Source organism: Cricetulus griseus, chromosome 3 (genome assembly GCF_003668045.3).
Source record: "Cricetulus griseus strain 17A/GY chromosome 3, alternate assembly CriGri-PICRH-1.0, whole genome shotgun sequence".
In the NCBI taxonomy this organism is placed as follows: Eukaryota; Metazoa; Chordata; class Mammalia; order Rodentia; family Cricetidae; genus Cricetulus; species Cricetulus griseus.
Genome location: NC_048596.1, coordinates 282,297,125 through 282,322,837, shown reverse-complemented (window position 1 = coordinate 282,322,837; position 25,713 = coordinate 282,297,125). Strand labels below are relative to the sequence as shown.

Below are 25,713 nucleotides of genomic sequence, written 5' to 3'. Positions count from 1 at the left end.
TCTAACAATTCTCAAACCCAAGAAAGAACTATTTAGAAATAGGTTCTGAGCAATCATATGATATAATGCAGACACATTTCATCATCTCAAGATTTTACTTTGTCTATAACTAAAGTAAAAGGATCTGTAATTTAAAAAATAGGGAAATAAACATGATAAAGAAAGGGCAAGTATCTTGTAATGTTTTCATCTTACCTGTGAAAAACAAAGGATAATTTAATATAGAAGGAAGAGCTGTTTGTAGACAGATGTAGTTCTTACAAAAATAAATATGCTTGGGATTCTTGAAGCAGCTGTATTGTTCAGGTTTACAGAAACCGGTTTCACAGGTATGCTTGGTTTTCTTTATGTAACTTTAAATGAAATATCAGGGGTTCTCTTTGTCTTTACCTGTGACATCTTTCAGTATCTGTGGTAAGGATCACAAAGGATTTAAATATTTATCTCCTATATGCTCTAAGCATTCATGGGAGAATGCAAAACAATTTTCCTCACCTTGGGACTTCATACTAATTCAGTACATGGGCGATTTATTCATAGCTTCTGACATTTCACATGCTTGTAAAGAAGAAAATCTAACTTACTAAAATTTTTAATTTCTCAAGGACATACAATATGCCCGTAAGTTGCAATATAATCAAACTGAAGTCAAGTATTTGAGACACCTGTGATAGACCAATGAAAAATAATTCCATCCCAGTCAGTGATTTATTAATAAAGCCAACTACTATCAAAAAGAAAAAAAAAAACAAGTTCACTGGTTAAAACATGGCTTGAGATTTGGGTCACTGTGTCATTGGTGAATCTGAATGGTGTTGTGGAGGGGAATGCATGTGAACTTGTGTGCATATGGGAGCCAGAGTTCGCCTTCAGTTCCCCAGAAGTTGCCCACCTTGTTTAATAAGACAGAGACTCTTACTTCATATAGAACTTACAAGATAAGCTAGGTCACTGGCCAGTGACCTCCAGGAATTCAACTGTCTCTGTCTCCCAAGCTCTGGAGTGCAAAAGGATGCCACCATTTATTGCTTTTTTTAATTAAATAAAATATAATAAGCTAAAATGAAAAACATCACATCGAAATTGGACAAGGCAAATCAACAAGAGAAAAAGAGCCCCAAGAGCAGGCACAAGAATCAGAGACCACTCATTCACAAACTCATGAGTCCCACAAAACTACTAAACTAAAAGCTGTAATATACACATAGAAGACCTGGTGCAGACCCATGTGGGTGCTGTAATGGCTGCTTTGTTTATTCCCTGTGAGTTCATATGACCTTTGCTCCATTGGTGCAGAGGGCCCTGTTATCCTGCTGTCCTCCATGCCCTCTGGTTCTTGCACTCTTTTATTTTCTCTCCATTTTTTAAAAATTAAAAACAAGATTTTTTGCATGTCAATCCCAGTTTCCTATCCCACCCTCCTCCCCTGCCCCCCACTGACAACCTACCTATCCCATACCATTTCTGCTCGCCATGGGGGGGTATTCAGAGTCTGTCATATCCTTTGGGATAGGGCCTGGACCTTCCCCCATGTGTCTAGGCTGAGGGAGTATCCCTCTATGTGAAATGGGCTCCCAAAGTCCATTCCTATGATAGGGATAAGTACTGATCCACTACAAGGGGCCCCATAGATTTCCCAGGCCTCCTCACTGACACCCACATTCATGGGGTCTGGATCAGTTCCATGCTAGTTTCCCAGTGATCAGTCTGGGGACCAAGAGCTCCCACTTGTTCAGGTCAGCTGTTTCTGTGGGTTTCACCAGCCTGGTCTTGACCCCTTTGCTCATCATTCCTCCTTCTCTGCAACTGGATTCCAATTCAGTTCAATGTTTAGATGTGGGTATCTGCTTCTACTTCCACCAGCTGCTGGATAAAGGCTCTATGATGGTATATAAGGTAGTCATCAATATCATTATCAGGGGAGGGCATTTAAGGGAGTCTCTCCTTGTTGCTTGGATTGTTAGTTGGTGTCATCGTTGTAGATCTCTGGACATTTCTCTAGTGCCTGATTTCTCTTTAAATCTATACCGGCTCCCTCTCTGATGGCATCTCTTATTTTGCTCTCCTCTGTTCTTCCCCCTACATAACCTTCCTGCTCCCTTATGTCCTCCTCACTCCTCCTCTTCTCCCCTTCTCATTCTCCTAGCTCCCTCTCCCCTCCCTCATGCTCCCAATTTGCTCAGGAGATCTTGTCCCTTCCCCCTTCTCTGGGGGAACCATGTATGTCTCTCTAGAGTCCTTCTTGTTGCCTTGCACTCTTTGGACCTCTTTTTCTACAGGGTTCCCCGAGCTCTGAGAGGAGGGATGTGATGGTGACATCCCATTTAGAGTAGTATGTTCCAAGGTCTCTCTCTCTCTCTCTCTCTCTCTCTCTCTCTCTTTTTCTCTCTTTCTCTCTCTCTCTCTCTCTCTCTCTCTCTCTCTCTCTCTGCATAATGTCTGACTCTTGATCTCTGAACTTGTTCCCATCTGCTTCAGGAGAAGACATTTTCTAAGGCATTGATCTATGAGTATAATAGAATGTCATTAGGAGATATCTTAGTGTTACTTTTTTTAAAGAATAGTAGTATTTGGTTAGAACAGGTCTCTGGGCTATCTAGTCTCTACTTGGTCACCCAAGCAGTGCTGGGTATGAGTTACATTTCAGGGAGTGAGTCTTAAGTCAAATCAGATATTGGTTGGTTACTTCCACAGCTCTGTGCCATCATTACCCTAACATAATTTGCAGGCAGAACAGATGTAGATCAAAGGTCTTGAGGCTGACTTCAAGGCTCTCTCATAGGAGAGCCACCTATGCTTTTGGCAACAGCCTTGATTGTTTAAGGATTTCCATGTGACCTCACTGTACAGCTTAGTTGAATGCAACCCAGTCCCTTTACTGGAAGTTTAATTTGGTGACAAGAAATGGCCATTTGGGAGTTTCTCTTCCTCATTATTTGGAGACTTCATTTGAATCTCTACCATATGTTTTAGGACTTTTCACTCCACTAATTTTCCATACCATTCCTCAAATGCCCCTCCATTCCATTTGTTTCTCCCCACATTCACTTCCTCAAACCCCCCCACTGATCCTCCTGTACCCACTGCCCCACCCCCAATCTACCCATAAAATCTATTCTATTTACCACTCCCTAGGAGATCTATCTATCTATGTGTCCTCCCTAGACCCTTTCTCTATTCCCTAATTCTTTGGGTCTTCAAATTATACCTTACTTATCATTTACTAAATGTTTAATATTCACAGATAACCAAATACAAACCATATTTATCTTCATGGGTCTGGGTTACTCACTCAGGATGATTTTTTTTTTTAGTTCCATCCATGTTCCTAAAAATTTCATGATTTTTTTACCAGCTGAGTAATGCTCCATTGTGTAAATGTACCACATTTTCTCTATCAGTTGAGGTGTTCTAGGTTGCTTCCATATTCTGGCTATTACAAATAATGCTTCTATGAACATAGTTGAGCATAGTTCTTATTATATGAATGTGCATTTTTTGGGTATATGCCCAGGAGAGGAATTGCTGGATCTTAAGGTAGACTGATTCCCATTTTCCTGAGAAACAGCCATACTGATTTCCAAAGTGGTTGTACAAGTTTGCATTCCCACCAGCAATGGAGGAATGTTCCTCTTTCTCCACATCCTCTCCAGCATAGACTGTCATCAGTGTTATTGAGTTTAGCCATTCTGATAGGAGTAAGATGGTATCTCAGAGTGATTTTGAGCTTCATTTCCCTGATGGCTAAGAATGTTGAGCGCTTTCTCAAGTATCTTTCCGCCATTTTAGATTCCTCTGTTGAGAATTCTCTGTTTAGTTCTGTACTCCACTTTTTAATTGCATTGTTTGGTGTTTTGGTGGCTAACTTCTTGAGTTCATTGTATATTTTGGTGATCAGCCCTCTGTCAGATGTGGGGTTGGTGAATATCTTTTTCCATTCTGTGGACTGGCATTCTGTCTTGCTGACTGTGTCCTTTGCTTTACAGAACCTTCTCAGTTTCAGGAAGTCCCATTTATTAACTGTCAATCTCAATGTTTGTGCTACTGGTTTTATGTTCAGAAAGTGGTCTCCTGTACCAATTTGTTCAGGGTACCACCTACCTTCTCTTCTAGGAGGTTCACTGTGGCTGAATTTATGTTGAGGTCCTTGATCCATTGGGATTTAAGTTTTGTGCATGACAATAGATATGGAACTATCTGTAATCTTCTACATGCCTGAATCCAGTTATGCCAACACCATTTGTTAAAGATGCTTTCTTTTTTCCATTGTATAACTTTAGTGTCTTTGTCAAAAATCAGGGGTTCATAGGTGTGTGGGTTAATATCAGGGTTTTCAATTCAATTCCATTGGTCAACCTGTCTATTTTTGTGCCATTACCAAGCTTTTTCAGGACTATGGCTCTATAATAGAGCTTGAAGTCAGGGATGGTGATGCCTCCAGAAGTTCCTTTATTGTACAGGGTTGTTTTGGCTATCCTGTTTTTGTTTGTTTGTTTGTTTGTTTGTTTGTTTTTCCATATGAAGTTGAGAATTGTTCTTTCAAGGCCTATGAAGAATTGTGTTGGGATTTTGATGGAGATTGCATTAAATCTGTTGATTGCTTTTGGCAAGATTGCCATTTTTTACTATGCTGATCCTACCTATCCAAGAGAAGGGGAGATTATTCCATTTTCTGGTATATTCTTTAATATCCTTTAAAGACTCAAAGTTCTTAATATACAGGTCTTTCTCATTTTTTGGTTAGTGTTACCCCAAGATATTTTATGTTGTTAGTTGCTATTGTAAAGGGTGATATTTCTCTGACTTCTTTCTCAGTGCATTTATCATCTGTATATAGTAGGGCTACTGATATTTTTTTTTTTTAGTTAATCTTGTATGATGAACTAAAATTTGATGAATGTGTTTATCAGCTGTGGGAGTTCCCTGGTAGAGTTTTTTTGGTCACTTATGTAAACTATCATATCATCTGCAAATAGTGAAGGTTTGACTTCTTCCTTTCCAATTTGAATCCCCTTGATCTCCTTTGTCTTATTGCTCTAGCAAGAACTTCAAGTACAATATTGAAGAGATATGGAGAGAGTGTACTGCCTTGTCTTGTTCCTGATTTTAGAGGAATCGCCTTGAGTCTCTCTCCATTTAGTTTGATGTTGGCTGTTGGTTTGCTGTATATTGCTTTTGTCATGTTTAGTTATATTCCTGTTATTCCTGATTTCTCCAAGACCTTTATCATAAAGGGATGTTGGATTTTGTCAAAGGCTTTTTCAGCATCTAGTGAGATGATCATGTGGTTTTTCTTTTTCAGTTTGTATATATGGTGAATTACATTGATGAATTTTTGTATGTTGAACCACCCCTGCATTCCTGGGGTAAAGCCAACTTGATCATGTTGGGTGATTTTTCTGATATGTTTTTGGATTCAATTTGGCAGTATTTTGTTGAATATTTTTGCATCAGTGTTCATGAGGGATATTGGTCTGTAATTCTCTGTTTTCATTGTGTCTTTATTTTGCTTGGGTACCAAGGTAATTGTAGCCTCATAGAAAGAGCTTGGCGATGTCCCTTCTGCTGCTATTGTGTGGAACAATTTGAGCAGTACTGGTATTAGTTCTGCATTGAATTTCTGGTAGAATTCTGCACTGAAACCATCTGGCCCTGGGCTTGTTTTGGTTGGTAAACTTTTGATGACTGCTTCTACTTCATTAGGAAATATAGGTCTGTTTAAATCACTTATCTGCTCTTGATTTAATTTTGGTAAGTGATATCTACCCAGAAAATTGTTCATTTCCTGTAGACTTTCGAATTTTGTGGAGTACAGGTTTTCATATGACCTGATCATTCGCTGAATTTCCTCAGTGTCTGTTGTCACATCCCCCTTTTCATTTCTGATTTTGTTAATTAGCATGTGCTCTCTCTGTCTGCCATTTGGTTAGTTTGGATAAAAGTTTGTCTATCTTGTTGACTTTCTCAAAGAACCAACTCTTTGTTTCTTTGAGTCTTTGTAGTGTTTTCCTAGTTTCTACTTTATTGATTTCAGCATCAGTTTGATTATTTCCTGGTGTGTACTCCTCTGGGTAGAGTTTGCTTCCTTTTGTTCTAGAGCTTTCAGTTGCACAGTTAATTCTTTAGTGTGACTATTCTCCAGTTTCTTCATGTGACCACTTAGTGCTATGAACTTTCCTCTTTGAAAGCACTGCTTTCAAAGTGTCCCATAGGTTTGGGTATGTTGTGTCTTCATTCTCATTAAAATCTAGGAAGTCTTTAATTTCTTTTTTTTTATTTCCTCCTTGACCCAGGAGTGGTGCAATTACACACTATTCAATTTCCATGAGTTTGTATGGTTTCTGCAATTTGTGTTGTTGTTGAATTCTAACTTTAAAGCATGGTGGTTTGATAAGATACACAGGGTTATTCCAATTTTTTTGTATCTGTGTAGGTTTGCTATGTTGCGGAGTATGTGGTCTGTTTTAGAGAAGGTTCCATGTGCTGCTGAGAAGGTATATTCTTTTGTGGTCAGGTGGAATGTTCTATAGATATCTATTAAACCCAATTGGGTCATAACATTTGTTAGTTCTTTTGTTTCTTTGTTAAGTTTCTGTTTGTTGGTCCTATCTAGTGGTGAAAGCAGAATGTTGAAGTCTCCTACTATAAGTGTGTGAGGTTTTGAGCTTTAGTAATGTTTCTTTTACGAATGTGGGTGCCTTTGTATTTGGTGTATAGATGTTCAGGATTGAGACTTCATCTTGATGGACTTTTCCTGTGATAAGTATGAAATGCCCTTCTCATCTCTTTTGATTGATTTTAGTTTGAAGTCTAATTTGTTAGATATTAGGATTGCTACACCAGCTTGTTTCTTGGGTCCATTTGATTGGAAAATCTTTTCCCAACCCTTTCCTCTGAGGTACTGTCTGTCTTTGAAGTTGAGATGTGTTTCTTGTATGCAGCAGAAGGATGGATTCTGTCTTCATATCCATTCTGTTAACCTGTATCTTTTTATAAGCAAGTTAAGACCATTGACATTGAGGGATATTAATGACCATTGATTGTTGATTATTGTTTTGGATTTGTTGTTGGTGGTGTTATTGTGTGTAGATTTCCCCACCTTTTTTGGTGTTTGGCAAAGTGGGATTATCTATTGATTATGGCTTTTTAAGTATAGTTATCTTTGTTGCATTGGAGTTTTCCTTCCAGTAATTTCTGTAGGGCTGGATTTGTGGATATGTATTGTGTAAATCTGGTTTTCTCATGGAATACCTTGTTTTCTCCATCTAGAGTGACTGAAAGTTTTGCTGGATACAGTAGTCTGGGCTGGCATCCATGCTCCCTTAGCATTTGTAGAACATCTATCCAGGATCTTCTGGCTTTCAAAGTTTCCATTGAGAAGTGGAGTGTAATTTGGATAGGTCTGCCTTTATATGTTACTTGGCCTTTTATCTTTTGCTGCTCTTAATATTTTTCTTTATCCTGTAAGTTTGGTGTTTTGATTATTATGTGGTGAGGGGACTTCTTTTTGTGCTCCACTCTATTTGGTGTTCTGTAAGCTTTTTGTACATTCATAGGCATAACCTTCTTCAGGTTGGGGAAGTTTTCTTCTATGATTTTGTTGAATATGTTTTCTGTACCTTTGAGCTGAATTTCTTTACCTTCTTCTATGCCTATTATTCTTAGGTTTGGTCTTTTCATGGTGTCCCATATTTCCAGGATATTTTGTCTTAGGGATTTTTTGGACTTGAGATTTTCTTTGGTTGAAGACTGTATATCCTCTAAGGAGTCTTCAACACCTGAGATTCTCCCTTCCATCTCTTATATTCTTTTTTTTTTTCAAGACAGGGTTTCTCTGTATAGCTTTGGAGCCTATCCTGGCACTTGCTCTGGAGACCAGGCTGGCCTTGAACTCACAGAGATCTGCCTGCCTCTGTCTCCTGAGTTCTGGGATTAAAGGCATTTGGCATCAACGCCCAGCCCATCTCTTGTATTCTATTGGTTATGCTTACATCAGAGGTTCCTGATTGTTTACCCAGCTTTTCTATTTCCAGTATCCCCTCATTCTGTGTTTTCCTTATTGTTTCTAATTCTGCTTTCAAACCATGAACTGTTTGAATTATTTCCTTCACTTGTTTGTTTTTTTCTTGGCTTTCTTTAGATTCTTTAAGAGATTTGTTTATATCTTGAATTTTTTGGTTTGTCTTTTCCTCCATTTCATGTAGTTTTTTGCTTGTTTTTTCTTCTATTTCTTTAAGGGATTTTCTTGTTTCCTCTTTAATGGTCTCTGTCATCTTCATAAGATAATTTTTAAGGTCTATCTCTTCTTCATCCTCTGCGTTTGGCTTTTCAGATCTTGCTGGTGTGGAGTCCCTAGATTCTAGTGGTGTCATATTGGTCTTTCTGTTGTTGAGTGTGTTCTTATTCTGTTGTCTTCCAATCCCTTCTTCCAGTGGGTGCAGGCGGGGTCTCTCCCTCTCTCAGGTGGCAGGCAGAGGGCAGAGAGCAATGGGGGAACCAAGAGTGAGGTGTGTCCCGACTCAAGGTGGGCCTTCTGGTCTGGGCAGATCCACTCTTGTCCAGGGGGAAGCTCAAGAGGAAGTGATCATGGAGTCATGGAGGAGGTTGGGGGCAGAGCATCACCCAGACTCACCTCAGGCTCAGGCAGCAGCCTCTAGCTTCCTAGTGAAAAATTATCTGTCTATAGATATATGGATTTATATCAAGTTCTTTAATTTAATTCCATTGATCAATTTTTCTGTTTTTATGGCAATACCATGCTTTTTGAATTACTATTTCTTTGTAGTATAAACTAAAATTGGAAATGATGAGACCTCCAACCAAGTTTTTTTGGTTATTTAGAATTAAATGAAAATGACATCCAATTAACCTGAATTGTAGGCCTTCAAAACTCAATTGAATTAATGATTATATAAAATAAAAAAACTTTATTACTTATACATAGATACATTCAAGCATTTAAATATATGTGTATACATATTCTATTTATCTTGTAATACTGGGATCAAATTTAGATTGTGTTCATGCTGGGAAAGCTCTATACATTGAATGACATCTTATCTCCTTGAATGTATTTTAATCATATACAGTAAATGTCTGATTTTGTTTTCAAATCTCTGAATTTTAAGCAATAGCTTATATTCTTTATTCATATTAGTTTATATCTGTCTAAAGTTCATTAAATATGGTCTTAGTCATGTTTTCTCTTGTGATTTATTTTGTTTTTTTTTTTTTTTTTAATGCCCTGACAAAAGCAACTTAAGGGAGAAATGGTCTATTGGCTCACAATTCCGGGTTACAAGCCATCACTGTGGGGAAGTTAAAGCTGAAAAAACTTTAAACAGCCAGTCACATTACATCCACAGTCAAGACCAGAGAGCACTGATTAATGCATGTGTGCATATCCCAGTTTACTCTCTCCTTTTTATTCAGTCCAGAACCCAACCCATAAAAAAGTACTGCCTGCATTCAAGGTGGATATTTCCATCTCTCACAGGCACACCAACAGGCCAACCTGATCTAGACAATCACTTACAGAAATGCCCACAGGCCAACCTGATGTAACAGTCACAGGCATGCCCACGGCCCAACTTGATGTACACAGTCACTTACAGGCATGACCACAGACCAACCTGATCTAGACAATCACTTACAAACATACCCATAGGCCCACCTGATGTAGACACTCCCTTACAGACATGCCCACAGGCCAACCTAATCTAGACAGTTATCCACTGAGACCCCCTTCCCAGGTGTTTATAAATTGTGTCAATTTGACAAAGCCAATCATTCCAAATACTAATCAATGTATTTTAGTTCTATTAAAAATAAGTAAATAAATCCCTTTGCTATATGATGCTATAATCATATCAATCAGAAGTATATTTTCCTGTTTGTGTTTTAACATAAAGGAAAGAAAAATATTTTTCTATATAAAAATGTTAAAAAATCCTCTGTCTTGACTTTGAAGATTCCCCCATGGAAGGCATCACCCTCCCTGGGGTGCAGAAAGGGGATGGGATAGGGGGTTGTGGAGGCAGGAGAGGAGGGGAGTAAGGGAGGAGGGGAGGAAGAAGGAATCTGGAGTGACATGTAAAACAAGCTTGTTTCGAATTTAAATTTTAAAAATCTGAGGGGGGGGAGGTGTCTCTGTATGCTTCCTTGGAAAAATTTTATGTGTATGCTGAATGTACCAAAAATTTTAAAAACTGATTTGCTACTGACAAAATTTATTTTAGTTGCTTGAATTCTAATGTTGGAGACAAAATGCCTACAACAGCTGATGCCCTTGGATTAGCTGGATGTAAGTGTAAGCTCCCACCCCATGGATGAACCAACAGTAGTAACCAGATGGATTAGTCACTTTTGACCAAATACTTGGAAATGTTTAAGGAAGGAAAGATTTATCCTATCTTGTGTCTCCAGGGGTTCATTCCATTATGAGTAGTTAGAGAGATATAGGTGGAGCAAGAAGAGCCATGGCAACATATGGGGAAAGTATGGGAGCAGGAGGAGGAAGCCAAATGGTAATATTCCATCCACATTCAAAAAGTATAGGAAACAGGAAGTAAGACATAAAACCTCTAGTGACCACTTCCTCCAGCAAGTATTTACCTCCTAAAGGTCCAATAACCTTTCTGAACAGTACCACCAGCTGGAGACATAGTGTTCAAACACGGGTCTGCAGGAGACATTTACTATTCAAAATACAATACTGGACATTACCAGCCTCTGCCTATACCACAGCAGCCACTTTCCTGCACAGGCAGGGTTAGGCATATTTATAAATATTCCTATTGATACTCATTCCAAGCTTTACAGTTAGAGTTTACTAAGTGATGTTTATGGATTGAGAAGCACCTTTTGCAGTAGAGAACAACAGAAAAAAACCACACATGCTGCTGGAGTGCAATGTCTTTTACTCAGGGAGTCCTAGTTGAATGGTCTGGGTTGGTTGTATTTGTTTTTATTTATTCATTTATTTATTTATCAATTTATAATTGTGGTTGTTGTTGGGGACAGTGAATGTAGGTGCAAGTGTGTCATGCTCCTTTTGTGGAGATTAGAAGGCAACCCCTCAAGAGTTGGTTCTCTCCTTCTTGGGTGGATGTGTTCCTAACTTTTCCTTGAAATATGAAGTATTCCACCTGAAATCTAATACCGCACTTGTTCACTCTTAAATGCTGATGTTGACATAGGTGAAGATTACATTTAGTACCATTTAGTTGAACAAGAATGTAGTCCCTCTACACTGGTATTAATTAGCCATAAAGGACGTATTACTAAGTCTAACATAGACACTGGGATGGATATTGACCACACTTTCTAAGTCATTTTCTATTTTTAGACCCATATATTTATACAGAGGGAAGCTCATCTGTGGTCTGGGACCAAGCAAATTGATCTCCATTGACTTCTGGCTTGTTTGTGAGTCTGACATAATGTTCTGAAACACGAAAACTTTTAGATCACATTTTTAATTATTGATTGAAGTAAGTGTTCCATTGTACATCTTTATGTTAAGTTATTTTAACTGCAAGAACCAGGCAAAAAGTCATTTTAGTAAAGAGAGCACCAGAAACTAGACCTTTTACTCCCTAAATAAAAGTCTTTGCTTTTCTAATATAGCCTTAGTATGTATAACTTTTAAAATTCTAATTTAAGTCTCCACTCATTGGAAACCTGTTCCATAATGAACCCATTATCTCTACCTACACATGACCTTTTTTTCCATGTGTAATTCATATATTCCAAGAAAGCTCAGGTAAATGGTATTTTGGGAAAATACACAACAGAAAATCTTGTAAGGAATGGAGTAAACATTTAGTGTTGATTTTCCTGTCTTTTCCTTCCTGAAGATGCTTATGAGCAGAAATTTTTCCTCACTTATACTAGTCATTGTGGTCTGAAATAAATTTAAGTGTTAAGGAGGACCAGGCTTTTATTTGTTCCCACATTATTATTTTTTCTGTATTACCATGTATTAATTGTACATATTAATGGATTCAGTATGATGTTTCCACATATATACGATAGTATATACTAACCAGATCCAAACCCCATAGCTTTACACACACACACACACACACACACACACACACACACACACACACACACGCACACGCACACGCACATGCACACACTCACACACCTGAATATGGGGGGAGAAAATATTTATAAATATTTTTCTTTCTTTTCACTCTGGTCTTTCACAGTACTCAGACAGCAAGAATGGGCAAAGGCACTCCTGGCTGACCTGGATAGAGATAATGGTGTTGTGATTCTTGCAGAAGCTCACTGGACACTGCTCCATAGGAAGCTTCAGTGACCTTGTCAACAATATATGAATCCTGAACTTGACTTGTGTTTTGGGTGAAGTGGATTCAGGATGATAGTATGCAATGGATGTTATGATTATAATAAAACCCTGGATGTTGTCCAATCCTATCTGAAATATATGGCACCTATCCTTTCTCCATACAATATTTTTCCTCCCCTAGACAGTAGCATCTCATCTGTAACATAGGAAGTGGGACTAGAATAATGTCTTAGGTACCTTAGCTCTCTAATGCCAGATTCTAGCATTCTTGGTGTAGATCCTTGGGAATTAATTACTACAGTGCTTTATTTACTCCAATGATGTAGTTTTATAAGAAATAATTACTACAGTGCTTTACTGTTTGGAGATGGTGGGGGAGGGATATGTAAAGCAAAAGCTTTGGAAGAGCAAGCCTGATGGTGGTCATCATGTTTATAAACATTTTAATTGTGCTGATATTCAGAATATCTTGTGCAAAAAGAATATTTAGACAATAGTAGCTAATTGACTGACCAAGGCAAGGTTGCCATATTGTTAAACATCTGCAGAGTTATTTGAAAGAAGACAGACTTTGTATACAGACAGAATTAACACATGCCACCACTGACATGAGCAGTGGCAACATGAAGCTGATATCTTTCAGGTACATTGACACTTCCTTTGTTTTCTTCCAGGGATTTCTAGGAAACACAAATGCAGACAGTGTGGTGCAATACAGACTCCAGCCTTCCATCCATACCAGGTTCTTGCGCTTTCTCCCTTTAGCCTGGAATCCCAAGGGCAGGATTGGGATGCGGATAGAAATATATGGGTGTTCTTATAGTAAGTGATATTTATTCCTCGTATGAAATTAGCATCTGCATGAAATGCTGTAAAATGTGTCAGTTAAAAATTACTTACTTTAGCCTTTTTTAATAGTTGTATGATTACAACTAGGTTTTATGAGAAGAGTTCTATTATTGACTACTTATGACATCATAGTTTTTACTTATTTTTTTATAGTTGAATTTAGAGAGGCTGAGGAGACAGCTCAATGGGCAGTGTTTGAAATACAAGAATGGGGGCTTCAGTTCAGAGTCAAAGTATCATATAAAAAGCCAGGTGTGAAACAACCCAATTAAAAAGTGGGGTTAGGAACTAAATATACAATTCTCAATAGAGGAATCTAAAATGGCTGAAAGACACATAAGAAAGTGTTCAACATCCTTAGCCATCAGGGAAATGCAAATCAAAATAACTCTGAGATACATCTTACTCTTGTCAGAATGGCCAAAATCAAAAAACACCAATGACAGTTTATGCTGGAGAGGATATGGAGAAAGGGGAACACTTCTCCACTGCTGGTGGGAGTGCCAGCTTGTACAGCCACTTTGGAAATCAGTGTGGCGATTCCTCAAGAAAATGGGAATCAGTCTACCACAAGATCCAGCAATTCCACTCTTAGGCATATACCCAAAAGGAGCACATTCCTACAACAAGGACATATGTTCAACGATGTTCATAGCAGCACTATTTGTAATAGCCAGAAACTGGAAGCAGCCTAGATGCTCCTCAACTGAAGAATGGATACAGAAAATGTGGTACATTTACACAATGGAGTACTACTCAGCAGAAAAAAAACAATGGAATCTTGAAATTTGCAGGAAAATGGATGGAACTTGAAGAAACCATTCTGAGCAAGGTAACCCAATCACAAAAAGACAAACATGGTATGTACTTACTCACATGTGGATTTTAGACATAGAGTAAAGGATTACCAGCCTACAATCCACACTGCCAGAGAAGCTGGTAAATAGGGTGGACCCTAAGAGAGACATACATGGTCCCCTGGAGAAGGGGAAAGGGTCAAGATCTGCTGAGCAAATTGGGAGCAGGGGAAGAGGGGGGAGGTAGCTAGGAGAATGAGAAGGGGAGAAGAGGAGGGATGCAGAGGACATGAGGGAGAAGAAAGGTTGAGTCAGGGGAAGAAAAGAAGATAGCAAGAATGGAGATGTCATAATAGAGGGAGACATTTTTGGTTTACAGAGAAATCAGGTACTAGGGAAATGTCTGGAGATCTACAAAGAAGACACCAGCTAACAATTCAAGCAACAGAGGAGAAGCTACCTTAAAAGCTCTCCCCTGATAATGAGATTGATGACTGACTTATATGCCAACCAATAGCCCTCGTCCAGCAGCTGGTGGAAATAGAAGCAGACACCCACAGCTAGTCACTGAACTGAACTGGAATCCAGATGCAGAGAAGGATGAGTGAAGAGCAAAGGAGTCCAGACCAGGCTGTGAAACCCACAGAAACAGCCGACCTGAACATCAGGGAACTCTTGCTCCCCAGACTGATAGCTGGGATACCAGCATGGGGCTGATCCAGACCCCAGGAACATGGGTTTCAGTGAGGAAACCTCGGAAATCTACAGGACCTCCTGTAGTTGTTCAGTACTTATCCCTAGCACAGATGTGGACTTTGGGTGCCCCTTCCACATAAAGGAATACTCCCTGAGCCAAGACACACGGGGGTGGGCCTAGGTCCTATCCGAAGGATACGATATACTTTGATGACACCCTATGGAAGGCGTCACCATTCAGGGGAAGCAGAAAGGATATGTGACAGGTAGGCTTTTAGTTGGGGGTGGTGTGGGGGGAGGACAAGAGGGACAAGGGAACTGGGATTGTCATGTAAAACAATCTTGTTTCTAATTCAAATAAAAAAAAATAACAAAAAAAGCCAGGTGTGGGAATGCATGTCTTTGAACCTTGTCCTAGAGACAGGGAACAGACACAGATGGGTCTCTACAGCACACTGACCAGACAATCCAGATAACAGATTACCTACAGGTTCAGGCATGAGAATCTATCTCAATAAATGAAGGGATGGACAATAAAGGAAGACACCTGGCCTTGACCAGTATGCAAGGAGCCACACACCCCCACATGAACACATATATACAACATGTGCGTGCACGCGCACACACACACACACACACACACACACACACACAGAGACACCACTGAATTTAGAGGTAGATTTAACCCAAAATTTTTCTTTAGATTTACAGAGTTAAATGAAGTACTCGTAACTTTGTAGGCATTTGACGAGGCCAATTAAATTCTAACTAATAACAAATGACACTGACTTTCTGAAGCTTCCATGGATAGTGTTCAACACTGGTGTTTGGAGACTAATTTCTTGCATACAGCACTTATAACATCACATCACAGAACTCTACTTTTCTCTGTCAGTGTCACTGTGAAGCCTTTACCTCCACAACACACGGTATCTTCCTTTGATCTTCACTTAATGGGAATCTACATTTCTGTGCCAGCTTCTTTTATCTTTATTAACTGCAATCAAAATAAAAAGAATATCACAGACATGAATACAACACAAACATAAAAATCAATCAGTGAAACTGAAACATCTGATTGTTCAGTTGTCATCTGATGATCCCAAATGCAATTATACTATTTCTTCACATCATCAGCATGTCTTCAAATGTTAAGATGAAACAAAATCTAAAATATTCACATGGACATTAATAACTTTATGAATATAACTGCACAGAGTTGGTTTTCTACCACCAGATGACATTAGTGAGATGCTTGGGCATCTTAACGTGTTTGAAAATGGTATGGTTTTGGGGAAAAAGTCTGAGCCTACCCATAGGCATTACTGTCCACTATCCTTTTCGGCAAAAGTTCAGCGTATTAAGAGATATCCTCATCTGCCATTATATGATCCAGCTAAGCACACCCAGAAGTATTCCCGTATACTATCTTATGACATATTTGAACAAGCCCGAAGGTTTTCTGTTCATCATTTTTTTGTTATGAGTCATTCTCCATCTCTCTCTTTGTCTTTTTTACAATGCAAATTGAGCAAGCATATCCACAAATTTTCTTGTACACCATCTTAACTTTTAGGTGTTTGTTACATAACCTCGAGCTAAGCATGCTTAGGATTGTAAGTGCCGTCTTTTCTTCTTAAAATATGACTGTAAATTGAGCATGCTCAGGATTGTGCCTACGCTTAAAGTACTTTCCTATATGTATATGTACAGAATTCCCCAGTGAAATATCCAAGCTTCCTTTGTTCAAGGGGGCATTGATTTGCAAATAACTCCCACCAATTTCTTACCCAATGTAAGTAATCTTTCTAAATGCTTTAATTCATTTTTGGTGGTTTTAAAATTAATTTTTATTTAAATTATAAACAATCTTATTTTATATGCCAATCCCAGTTACCTCTCCCTCCTGCCCTCCCCTTCCCCCACCACATCCTCTCCAGCATAAACTGCCATTGGTGATTTTTACTTTAGTCATTCTGACAGGTGTAAGATGGTATCTCAGAGTTGTTTTGATTTGCATTTCCCTGATGGCTAAGGATGTTGAGCAATTTCTTAAGTGCCTTTTGATCATTTGAGATTTCTCTATTGAGAATTCTCTATTTAGATCTGTACCCTACTTTTTAATTGGATTATTTGGTTTTTTTGTGACAAGCTTCTTGAGTTCTTTATGTAGTTTAGAGATCAAATTATTTATTTATTTGTACATCCTGACCATAGTTAATCCTCCCTCCTCTCCCCCTAGTCTGTTAGAGTGCTTGTCTAATATACATGAGCCTCTGTGTTCTATCTCTAGTAAGATAAGCTAGACACGGTGTCACATGCATATAATCCCATCATTTGGGAGGTGGAGGCAGGAAGATCAGAAGTTCAACATCATTCTCAGCTACATAGTGAGCTTGAAGTCAAAACGGGCTACATGGGACCCTATCTTGAAAATAAATGAATAAAAGTAAATGTAAAATAGATTTAAAGGCTAAAAAGGATGAATATGAAAACATAGAATTACAGAAGAACCAACAAACATTAGACTAAATGGAAATATCATAGGCTTTTTAGGATGTACCGGCTTGTACTTCCTCGTCACACTATTAATACATGATTACTCCCCATTCTCTGATAATCATTGCTTCCATTTTGTAAAATATTAATTTTCTGAGGCATATTAATAAACTCCCATCCATAAAGAATTTTATGTCTACTTTATTACTAGCCCCTATACAATCTCATTAAATTCCTGATTATGCCTGTTTCTACTATTAATATTTGTATGGGGTAGTAAATATAATGGTCTGTTTTACCATCAACTGTTTTCTTTCTCTCATTGGTCATTTTCTTTCTTAATGGCCTTGTCTTGAATCTTTAACTATGCCCGCTGTTGCAGTAGCTATGATGTCTGGTATTTAGAATTTCTCTTTGATGCTATAAAATTAGTTTGTCTTCCTATTACTCTGAAACAACTTCAGGGTTATTGACTTCAAAGCACACCATGTTCTTTGATGGGGCTTTTCTTTTATAAGAAGCTATTTCTCCCATTCCTTGGGCTCAAGGTCGATACTAGAGGGATCAAAGCTGTATGCCTGAACCTAAGAAGGCCAGTGGACTGTGTGAATCTGTTACAGAATTTATAGGCACTAGTAGCTTTTGCAAACACAAGTTTAGGGTATGTGTAACTACTGCCAAAAATCTAAAAATGCAGATAGATCATCTAATACCACTAATGAGTAATATTTACAAGTATCAGCCAACTCAAAGTACCTTCTGTAGAAAGTGCCTCTAAATTGTCCTTTATTTTCTTATAGTTATTGTTCAAATACATTGATTTTACATATTTTAACAGTATAAACCTTATGGTTTGTGTTAATAAGAATGATTTTTTGTATATATTAATTAGTATTTCCACTCTCCTGTTTTTGCTGGAGAACTTTGATGATTATTGTTCAGTGGCAATGTTTTCTTGCAGTTTTATTTTACCTACTTTCTTACATTCCATTAATATTAGTATGTTCACCAACATTTTTGCTCTCTTTATGCCTTGTGTTTTTATAGATTCTTGGCTTAGCAGAATCATTTTCTGGACTTCCATTTTCAGATTGGGGTTAGCTTGGGGTAGCAACCAGAAATGTGGCTCCTACTTGCACAACAAAAGGTGGGCATACCTAGGAGACCCTTCTAAACCTCTGCATTCTAGTTTCCAGGTACCTTTTTGTACTTCAGTCATGACATCCTGCAAAATTCAGCATTTATCCATACATATGTTCTCAGCCTTTTATCTTGTTACTATCTCACTCAGCTTCCCACTATGTCCACAAGTTTTCAATGGCACTTATACTCTGGCCACACTTCTGAATCCCTCTTCTCAATTCAGATTTGAGGAGTTCTGCCCTGGCTCACCCTCCATTAAGCAACTCTCCTCCCTGGCCTGTGAATACTTAGAGTCGATGCCCAAAGGAGAATTGTTATTCTCCTGTCTTTTCTAAAATACACAGCTCATTGACTCTTGCTTGCTCCTGCTTTTTAAAATGTTTTAACTCATTGCTGCTTGAGTGAAGACAGAACAGGACTTGAGGATGATTACTTCTGACACAGTTCTTTCTAAACATATGATTGCTATCTGTTCTTTATTTTTAGAGGAATTAATATTTGAGGACCTTCAAACGTATCTGCCACTAGCTCTTTTCTGATATTCTTTGAGAGAAGTGCAGTAGTATAATAATTGCACCAATAATCTTCAAACTCTCTGTCCTCTAACATGAAAAAATGAGATAGACATATTTCTGAATAATACGAGCTAGGTCAACAAGGATTGACTGAAGAAAACCTGGATAGATTATGGCTATTGTGATTTAAGAAAAGCAGCACACAGAGTAAGATGCTATGTGCCAGGGTTCAGGTAGAGGTGTTTTTTATTGGGAAAGGGATCATAAAAAGGAAAAAGGAAAGTGGGAGACAGGAGCAGCAGGAGAGAGGAGAGAGGGGTTAACAGAGGGAAAGAAAGAAAAAGAGGGGTGGGAGGTAGTCAGGGCCCTTTATAAGGGGACATAGTGAATGTGCACAGCTGGTGCTCTTAGTGGCTACAGCTAAGGGATTGTCCTGTCAGAACCCCAAGGACAGCCCAGTACAGATGCCTGAATACTAACAATGGCCAGCAAGGAAAGAGCCATGTAAATGCAGATAATTATGAATCCCAGCTTCATTAATCAGGTTAGTCAGGTTAGTCAGGTGCAACAATTACATGTGAAAACTGATGATCTCTTACAGAGCTCAAAATAATTTTTTATCATTGTTTTGTCTGTGAAGAGAGAGAGAAACAGAGACAGAGAGTGTACATATACGTGTGTGTAGCATGTAGAGACCAGACTAACATCAACGTTTTCAGGTCTTCCTCAATCCCTTCTCTACCTTATTTTTTTTTACGTCAGTGTTTTTTGCTGAGTCAGGAACTCACTGATTCAGCTAGACTTTCTAGCCAACAAGCCTCAGGGATTCTCTTGCCTGCCTCTCTAGTGCTAGGATTGCAGGCATGTGATGCCACACTTAGCTTTTTGAATAGAATCGGGGATACAAAGTCAGGTATTTATGCTTGCATGGTCCTTACGTTTACCACACTGAGCCATCTCTTCAGGCTGATGTGTTATCATCTTCTCAAAATCCTTGATCTTTATACTGATGCACTAAATGTAAGGAGAGTCATGCTGTTAAGTAATAGTATAGGTTCAGTAATCAAAGTTAAGACCTCGATTAATCATGATAGTAGATGTAGACTAAGTTCATGTAAAATAAGACCATACCATACCCTAAAGAGCTGCTTTTTCTCCATTCATTTGTGGTGCCAGGTCCTATATTCTGAAGTTTTTTGGAACTTTGAATTCATAGTGAAACCATAAGTAACTTTCATTTTCCAGTAGTTTTCTCCATTTCTGAATTTATAATTGTTTTCATACGAAGAATTATTTCCTAAATGTTTCTGGGAAAATACTGTAAGAAATGTATTATTGAATAGTATTATTTTAGTGCTTTAATACAAACATATACTGTGGTGGATTATTTATATCTGTTTGTAATTGATTATGGCTATAAACACTTTCCTTTGCATTTACAAGGGTTTTGAACTTCTAAAAATATGACTCTAAAGCTAAGTGAGGAGCAGATTCACTCCTAAATTTCTTCTTATCCTTAGACTTCAAAGCTTGCTCATTGGGTGGGATGATTACGTTTTCGAGAAGATGTGAAAATTAAATTCTTGCCCTACGCTGGGGGCGCCATTTTCTCTATCCTGAGCATGGTTCTTTTTGTCCAGCTTCATTGTATCATGTGCTTACTGCACAGACTAGTGTTGCCCATATTTTCTGTTAAGTTTGAGGTTTTTGTTAATTCATTTTTATTAGCATACACATAATGAACTAAGAACACATGATTAAATTTTGAGATATAAGTGTTTGCAGTAACTATCAGAAACCCAGTTATTACCAAAAGAACAAGTTTCAAGGTCACTGCTCCAAGACTCTTATCCTGATAAAGTTTCTTGGGTTTGTTTTTTTCTATTTTATTTTACCTAAAGAATAATATTTAAAAATATCCTTATCATGTCTTAGAAAATATTACACTGTTAAGGAGTAGCAGTCAAGCTGAGAATAAGACAAATTATACAAAGCAACAAGTTGAAATGACTCAGGCAAGGCATTTTCAGGAATGACAATTTTGTTAGTAAACTTAAAAAAATAAAATAAATACTCTAAATAGCACTTTTGAAGACAAAGGAAAATGGGGATAATGAAGTTATAAGATGTGAAAAATCTTTGCTTAGTTGTTTCAGAGTTTCCTTTGTCTTATTTCCATCTCATAACTACAAATGATGCTATTTGAATTTGACAAGAATTTTGCTTCTTAATCATGCATGTAAAATCAGCTATGTAACAAGGAGTAATTGCTTGTTACATGTACAGTGAGATGTATTCATTATGTGCTTGACATACTAATTTCTCAAAAGTATACTAATCCAATGTGAGAAAAAATCTGATTTCTAAATTTTCACGTAGAATAAATGAGTGGCATTATTGATCACATATATTTTGCATATTTTGGATGAAAGGATAACTATATATTACTGTTTTTTTTGAAATTAGTGTTTTTCCATTTTTTAATTTAAATTAGAAACAAGATTGTTTTACATGTCAATCCCCTACTCCCCTGCCCCCCACTAACTCCCTATCTTATCCACTTTCGGCTCCCCAGGGAAGGTGAGGCCTTCCATAGGGGAATCTTCATAGTCTGTCATATCCTTTGGAGCAGGGCCTAGGCCCTCCCCCATGTGCCTAAGCTGAGAGACTATCCCTCTATGTGGAATGGGCTCCCAAAGTCCATTCGTATACTAGGGATAAATACTGATTTATTACCAGAGGCCCCATAGGTTGCCTAGGCCTCCTAACTGACACCACATTCAAGGGATCTGGATCAGTTCTATGCTGGTTTCCCAGCTATCAGTCTGGGGTCCATGAGCTCTCCCTTGTTCAGGTTTCTCCAGCCTGGTCTTGATCCCTTTGCTCATCACTCCTCCCTCTCTGCAACTGGATTCCAGGAGCTCAGTTCAATGTTTAGCTGTGGATGTCTGCTTCTACTTCCATCAGCTACTGGATGAAGTCTCTAGGATGGCATTTAAGGTAGTCATCATTCTCATTTTAGGGGAAGGGCATTTAAGGTAGCCTTCCACTATTTCTTAGAGTGCCAGTTGGTGTCATCCTTGTAGATCTCTGGACATTTCCCTAGTGCCAGATTTCTCTTGAGATCTATAATGGCTCCCTCTATTATGGTACCACTTATCTTGCTCTCCTCTATTCTCCCTCCAACTCAACCTTCCTACTCCCTCATGTCTTCCTCTCCTCTCCTCTTCTCCCCTTCTCTTTCTTCCAGCACCCTTCCCCTCCCTCATGCTCCCAATTTGCTCAGGAGATCTTGTTCCTTTCCCTTCTCCAGGGGACCAGGTATGTCTCTCTTAGAGTCCTCCTTGTTTCCTAACTTCTCTGGCAGTGTGGATTGTAGGCTGGTACTCCTTGCTCTATGTCTAAAATCCATATATGAGTGAGTATATATACCATGTTTGTCTTTTGTGACTGGGATACCTCGCTCAGGATGGTTTCTTCTGGTTCAATCCATTTGCCTGCAAATTTCAAGATTCCATTGTTTTGGTTTTTTTTTCCCCCTCTGAGTAGTACTCCATTTACACAATGTACATAATTTCGTAAATGGAGTACTACCACATTTCTTCTATCCATTCTTCAGTTGAGGGGCACCTAGGTTGCTTCCAGGTTCTGGTTATTACAAATAATGCTGCTATGAACATGGTTGAACAGATATCCTTGTGGTATGAATGTGCATCTTTTGGGTATAAGCCTAAGAGTGGAATTGCTGGGTCTTGTGGTAAACTGATTCCCATTTTCCTGAAGAATCTCCATACTGATTTCCAAAGTGGCTGTACAAGTTAGCACTCCCACCAACAGTGGAAGAGTGTTTCCCTTTCTCCACATCCTCTCCAGAATAAACTGTCCTTTGTGGTTTTGATTTTAACCATTCTGAGGGGAGTAAGATGGTATCTCAGAGTTATTTTGATTTGCATTTCCCTGACCGCTAAGAATGTTGAGCACTTTCTTAAGTGTCTATCAGCCATTTTAGATTCCTCTATTGAGAATTCTCTATTTAGTTCTGTATCCCACTTTTTAATTGAATTATTTGGTGTTTTAGAGACTAGTTTCTTGAGTTCTTTCTAAATTTTGGAGATCAGCTCTCTGTCAGATTTGGTGTTGGTGAATATCTTTTCCCATTCTATGGGATGCTGTTTTGTCTTCTTGACTGTGTCCTTTGCTTTTGCCTAAGTGATATATTGATGAAATCAGTAGAATACATATAATATCTTGTTGGCTTGAATCCAGCTCTAAGTAGCTTTATATGTTATTTTGGGTTTTTGTGCAGCTTTATTCCTTAAACAAATATATTTTTTGAAAGACAATTATTTCTTTCTCTCCTCTTTTAGTTTTAAAAATAATAGTAGGTTTTTCTGGGTAAAATTTATTTCTTTATCTGTTCACTGTTCAATTTTCAACTAATTCTCACAGACATTCTTTGTTATTATTTTTTAAAAAACACTTGTTTTTGATGAACTGGAATATTTTGACATTCATAGTTAAATTATAAGACACTGTCCAAAAGAAATGTCAGAATTATAGTTCTGACAGGCTTGTAGCAGGAAGACCCAAAATAGTGCTACTGAAGTGTGTTCTCAACAAAGCACTGAGTAATCATGACATCAGGAAATTGTCTGCCTGAATTGGTTAGAGTTCTCTAGGGAGATAGAACCAGTGGTGTGTGTGTGGTGGTGGTGGGGTAGGTGTACGAATATGTGCATGCTATATTATGCCACATATTTTGATGTTCATTATGTTATATATTACTGTTTATCAATATCCTCTTTCCTAGAATCTGAGGTGGTTTATTTCGATGGACAAAGTTCTCTCCTCTACAAATTTGATAAAGGAGCCATAAGACCAATAAGAGATGTTATTTCCTTTAAATTTAAAGCCATGCAGAGCAGTGGAATTATATTCCATGGTAAAGGACAACATGGGAATCAAATGGTTTTGGAATTAGTCAATGGAAAGCTTGTCCTTTATCTTAGTTCAGGTAAAAAAAAGTGCTTGTAATTAAACAATCTGTGTAGCTGAAAATATATCTGTTGATATTTGATCTTTTCATCTAAGTAAAGGAACCATATAATTTATCATTCAAGTCGGAATGCCTTTGAGAGTTAAAGGAAACACTGTAAATGCCCTGTAAAGGAAACACTGCAATTACCCTGTAATAATGAATACAAAGAAGAAATGTCATGGGGAAATGTAAATGCAAATTTAATAGAACTGCTAATAAATGTATATAGCATATGTATATCTCCAATATACGGTGTACATGAATCCTCAGATAGTCCTTACAACTGCCTATAATTCCAGATGAGTCAACTCCCACTTCTGGCCTCCAAAAGCACTTACACATCTGCATACCCCCACAAGGATGCAGATGCATGCACATATTTATTTAAAATTAAATAAAAATACATCTAAAGATCTTATGATCAAGATGATGACAAAGTCAGATGATCCTTGTTTGGGAAGAAAGAAATGGATATAAATTATAGCACTTTTCAAAGGGAAGTATGATTTTTAAAGAACTAATTCAGTGTTTTGTTTTTCCTTTTTTTAAGGTGATGGAAATCTGCTCCCTGTTAATGCTAAGATGAACTTCACCTTAGGCAGCCTTCTGGATGACTGGCACTGGCACTCTGTGCTCATTGACTTCTTCAATGTACATGTGAACTTCACCTTAGACAAACACATCCATCATGACTTTATGCACAAGGAATCCAGTTTCTTGGATCTTAATTTTGAGGTTGTTAGACACTGTATAATTTAAGTGGAATTATAATCTGGAAAGATAAATCGTATACAGAAATACTAATCTGTAGTCATTTAGACCTACAGTGACTAACAACATAGTATTAGATATGTCCAGGTAACACTAAACCATGCACTTATTATAATTTATTATTATAGATTCTCTTCCCCATGAGAGGAAATAATAAGTTATTATGTTAGGATTAGAACTTTTTACAAATGAAGATATTTTGAGGTAGAAATAAATATTATTAAATATATTTCTTTAAAGTTTAATTATTTGTAAAAATATCACTTCTTGTTTCACTGTGAATAAATTCCTAAGGGTCTTTTTTATGTTGATATAATCACAAGGAACTTAATATTAAGTAGAGTCACTCTAAGGACTTACATGTACATCACTATGTTTATGACATAATAAGAGAGTCAAATGCTTACACATAGACAATCTCTTAGCTCTTTAAAATGGTTTAGCTTTTGTGTAATTTTTTCCAACATGTATCTAAAATAGCACTGCTAAATAAAATGAAACTTTCTAGTTTCTCACAAGACAGTATTGAAAGGGTCATAACACATGAGGAAAACTATGAAGTCTATCAGGCATAAATGGTTTTGCCATGTAACAACATCTTCGGAACACCAAGTCCTATACCATATGACAGTTTGATTGCCTTCATTTACCTGTCATGTAAAGATAGTGCTCAGTGCAGTAACTGGTATTTTGTGGACCTCGGACCAACTCTTACATTTTCAAAATTATCGATTAGAGCTGGGTGAGGTATTATAATCTTTAATCACAGCACTTGGCAGGCAGAGGATGGAATATCTCTGCAAGTTCAAAGCCAGCCCAGTCTACATTTGTGAGTTATAGTACAGTTAGGGCTATATTAGAGAGGCCCTATCACAAACCAACACCAAAAATATTGGTCAAAAATAACTGGGTTTGATTGTTTAAAATGTTTTATTGGAACATATGCACATTCTAAAACAAAACATCAGAGATCTGGAAAGATGGCTCAGGGGTTAAAAGCATGTGTTGCTCATCCAGAAGACCTGAGTTGGATTCCCAAAACCCAGAAGGCATCTCACAACTATCTGTAACTCTAGTTCCAGGAGA

At 37.9% G+C, this 25,713-nt stretch overlaps 1 protein-coding gene across 1 annotated transcript in view; it reads left to right on the top strand.

The window, feature by feature from the left end:
- Positions 1 to 25,713, top strand: part of Cntnap3c (contactin associated protein like 3C) — a 142,513-nt gene that overhangs the window by 50,744 nt on the left and 66,056 nt on the right. Inside the window, exons 3-5 of the mRNA XM_027409612.2 lie at positions 12,994 to 13,141; positions 23,629 to 23,832; positions 24,407 to 24,591. Coding sequence (XP_027265413.1) covers positions 12,994 to 13,141; positions 23,629 to 23,832; positions 24,407 to 24,591 — 537 coding nt within the window. The remainder of the gene's footprint in view (positions 1 to 12,993; positions 13,142 to 23,628; positions 23,833 to 24,406; positions 24,592 to 25,713) is intronic.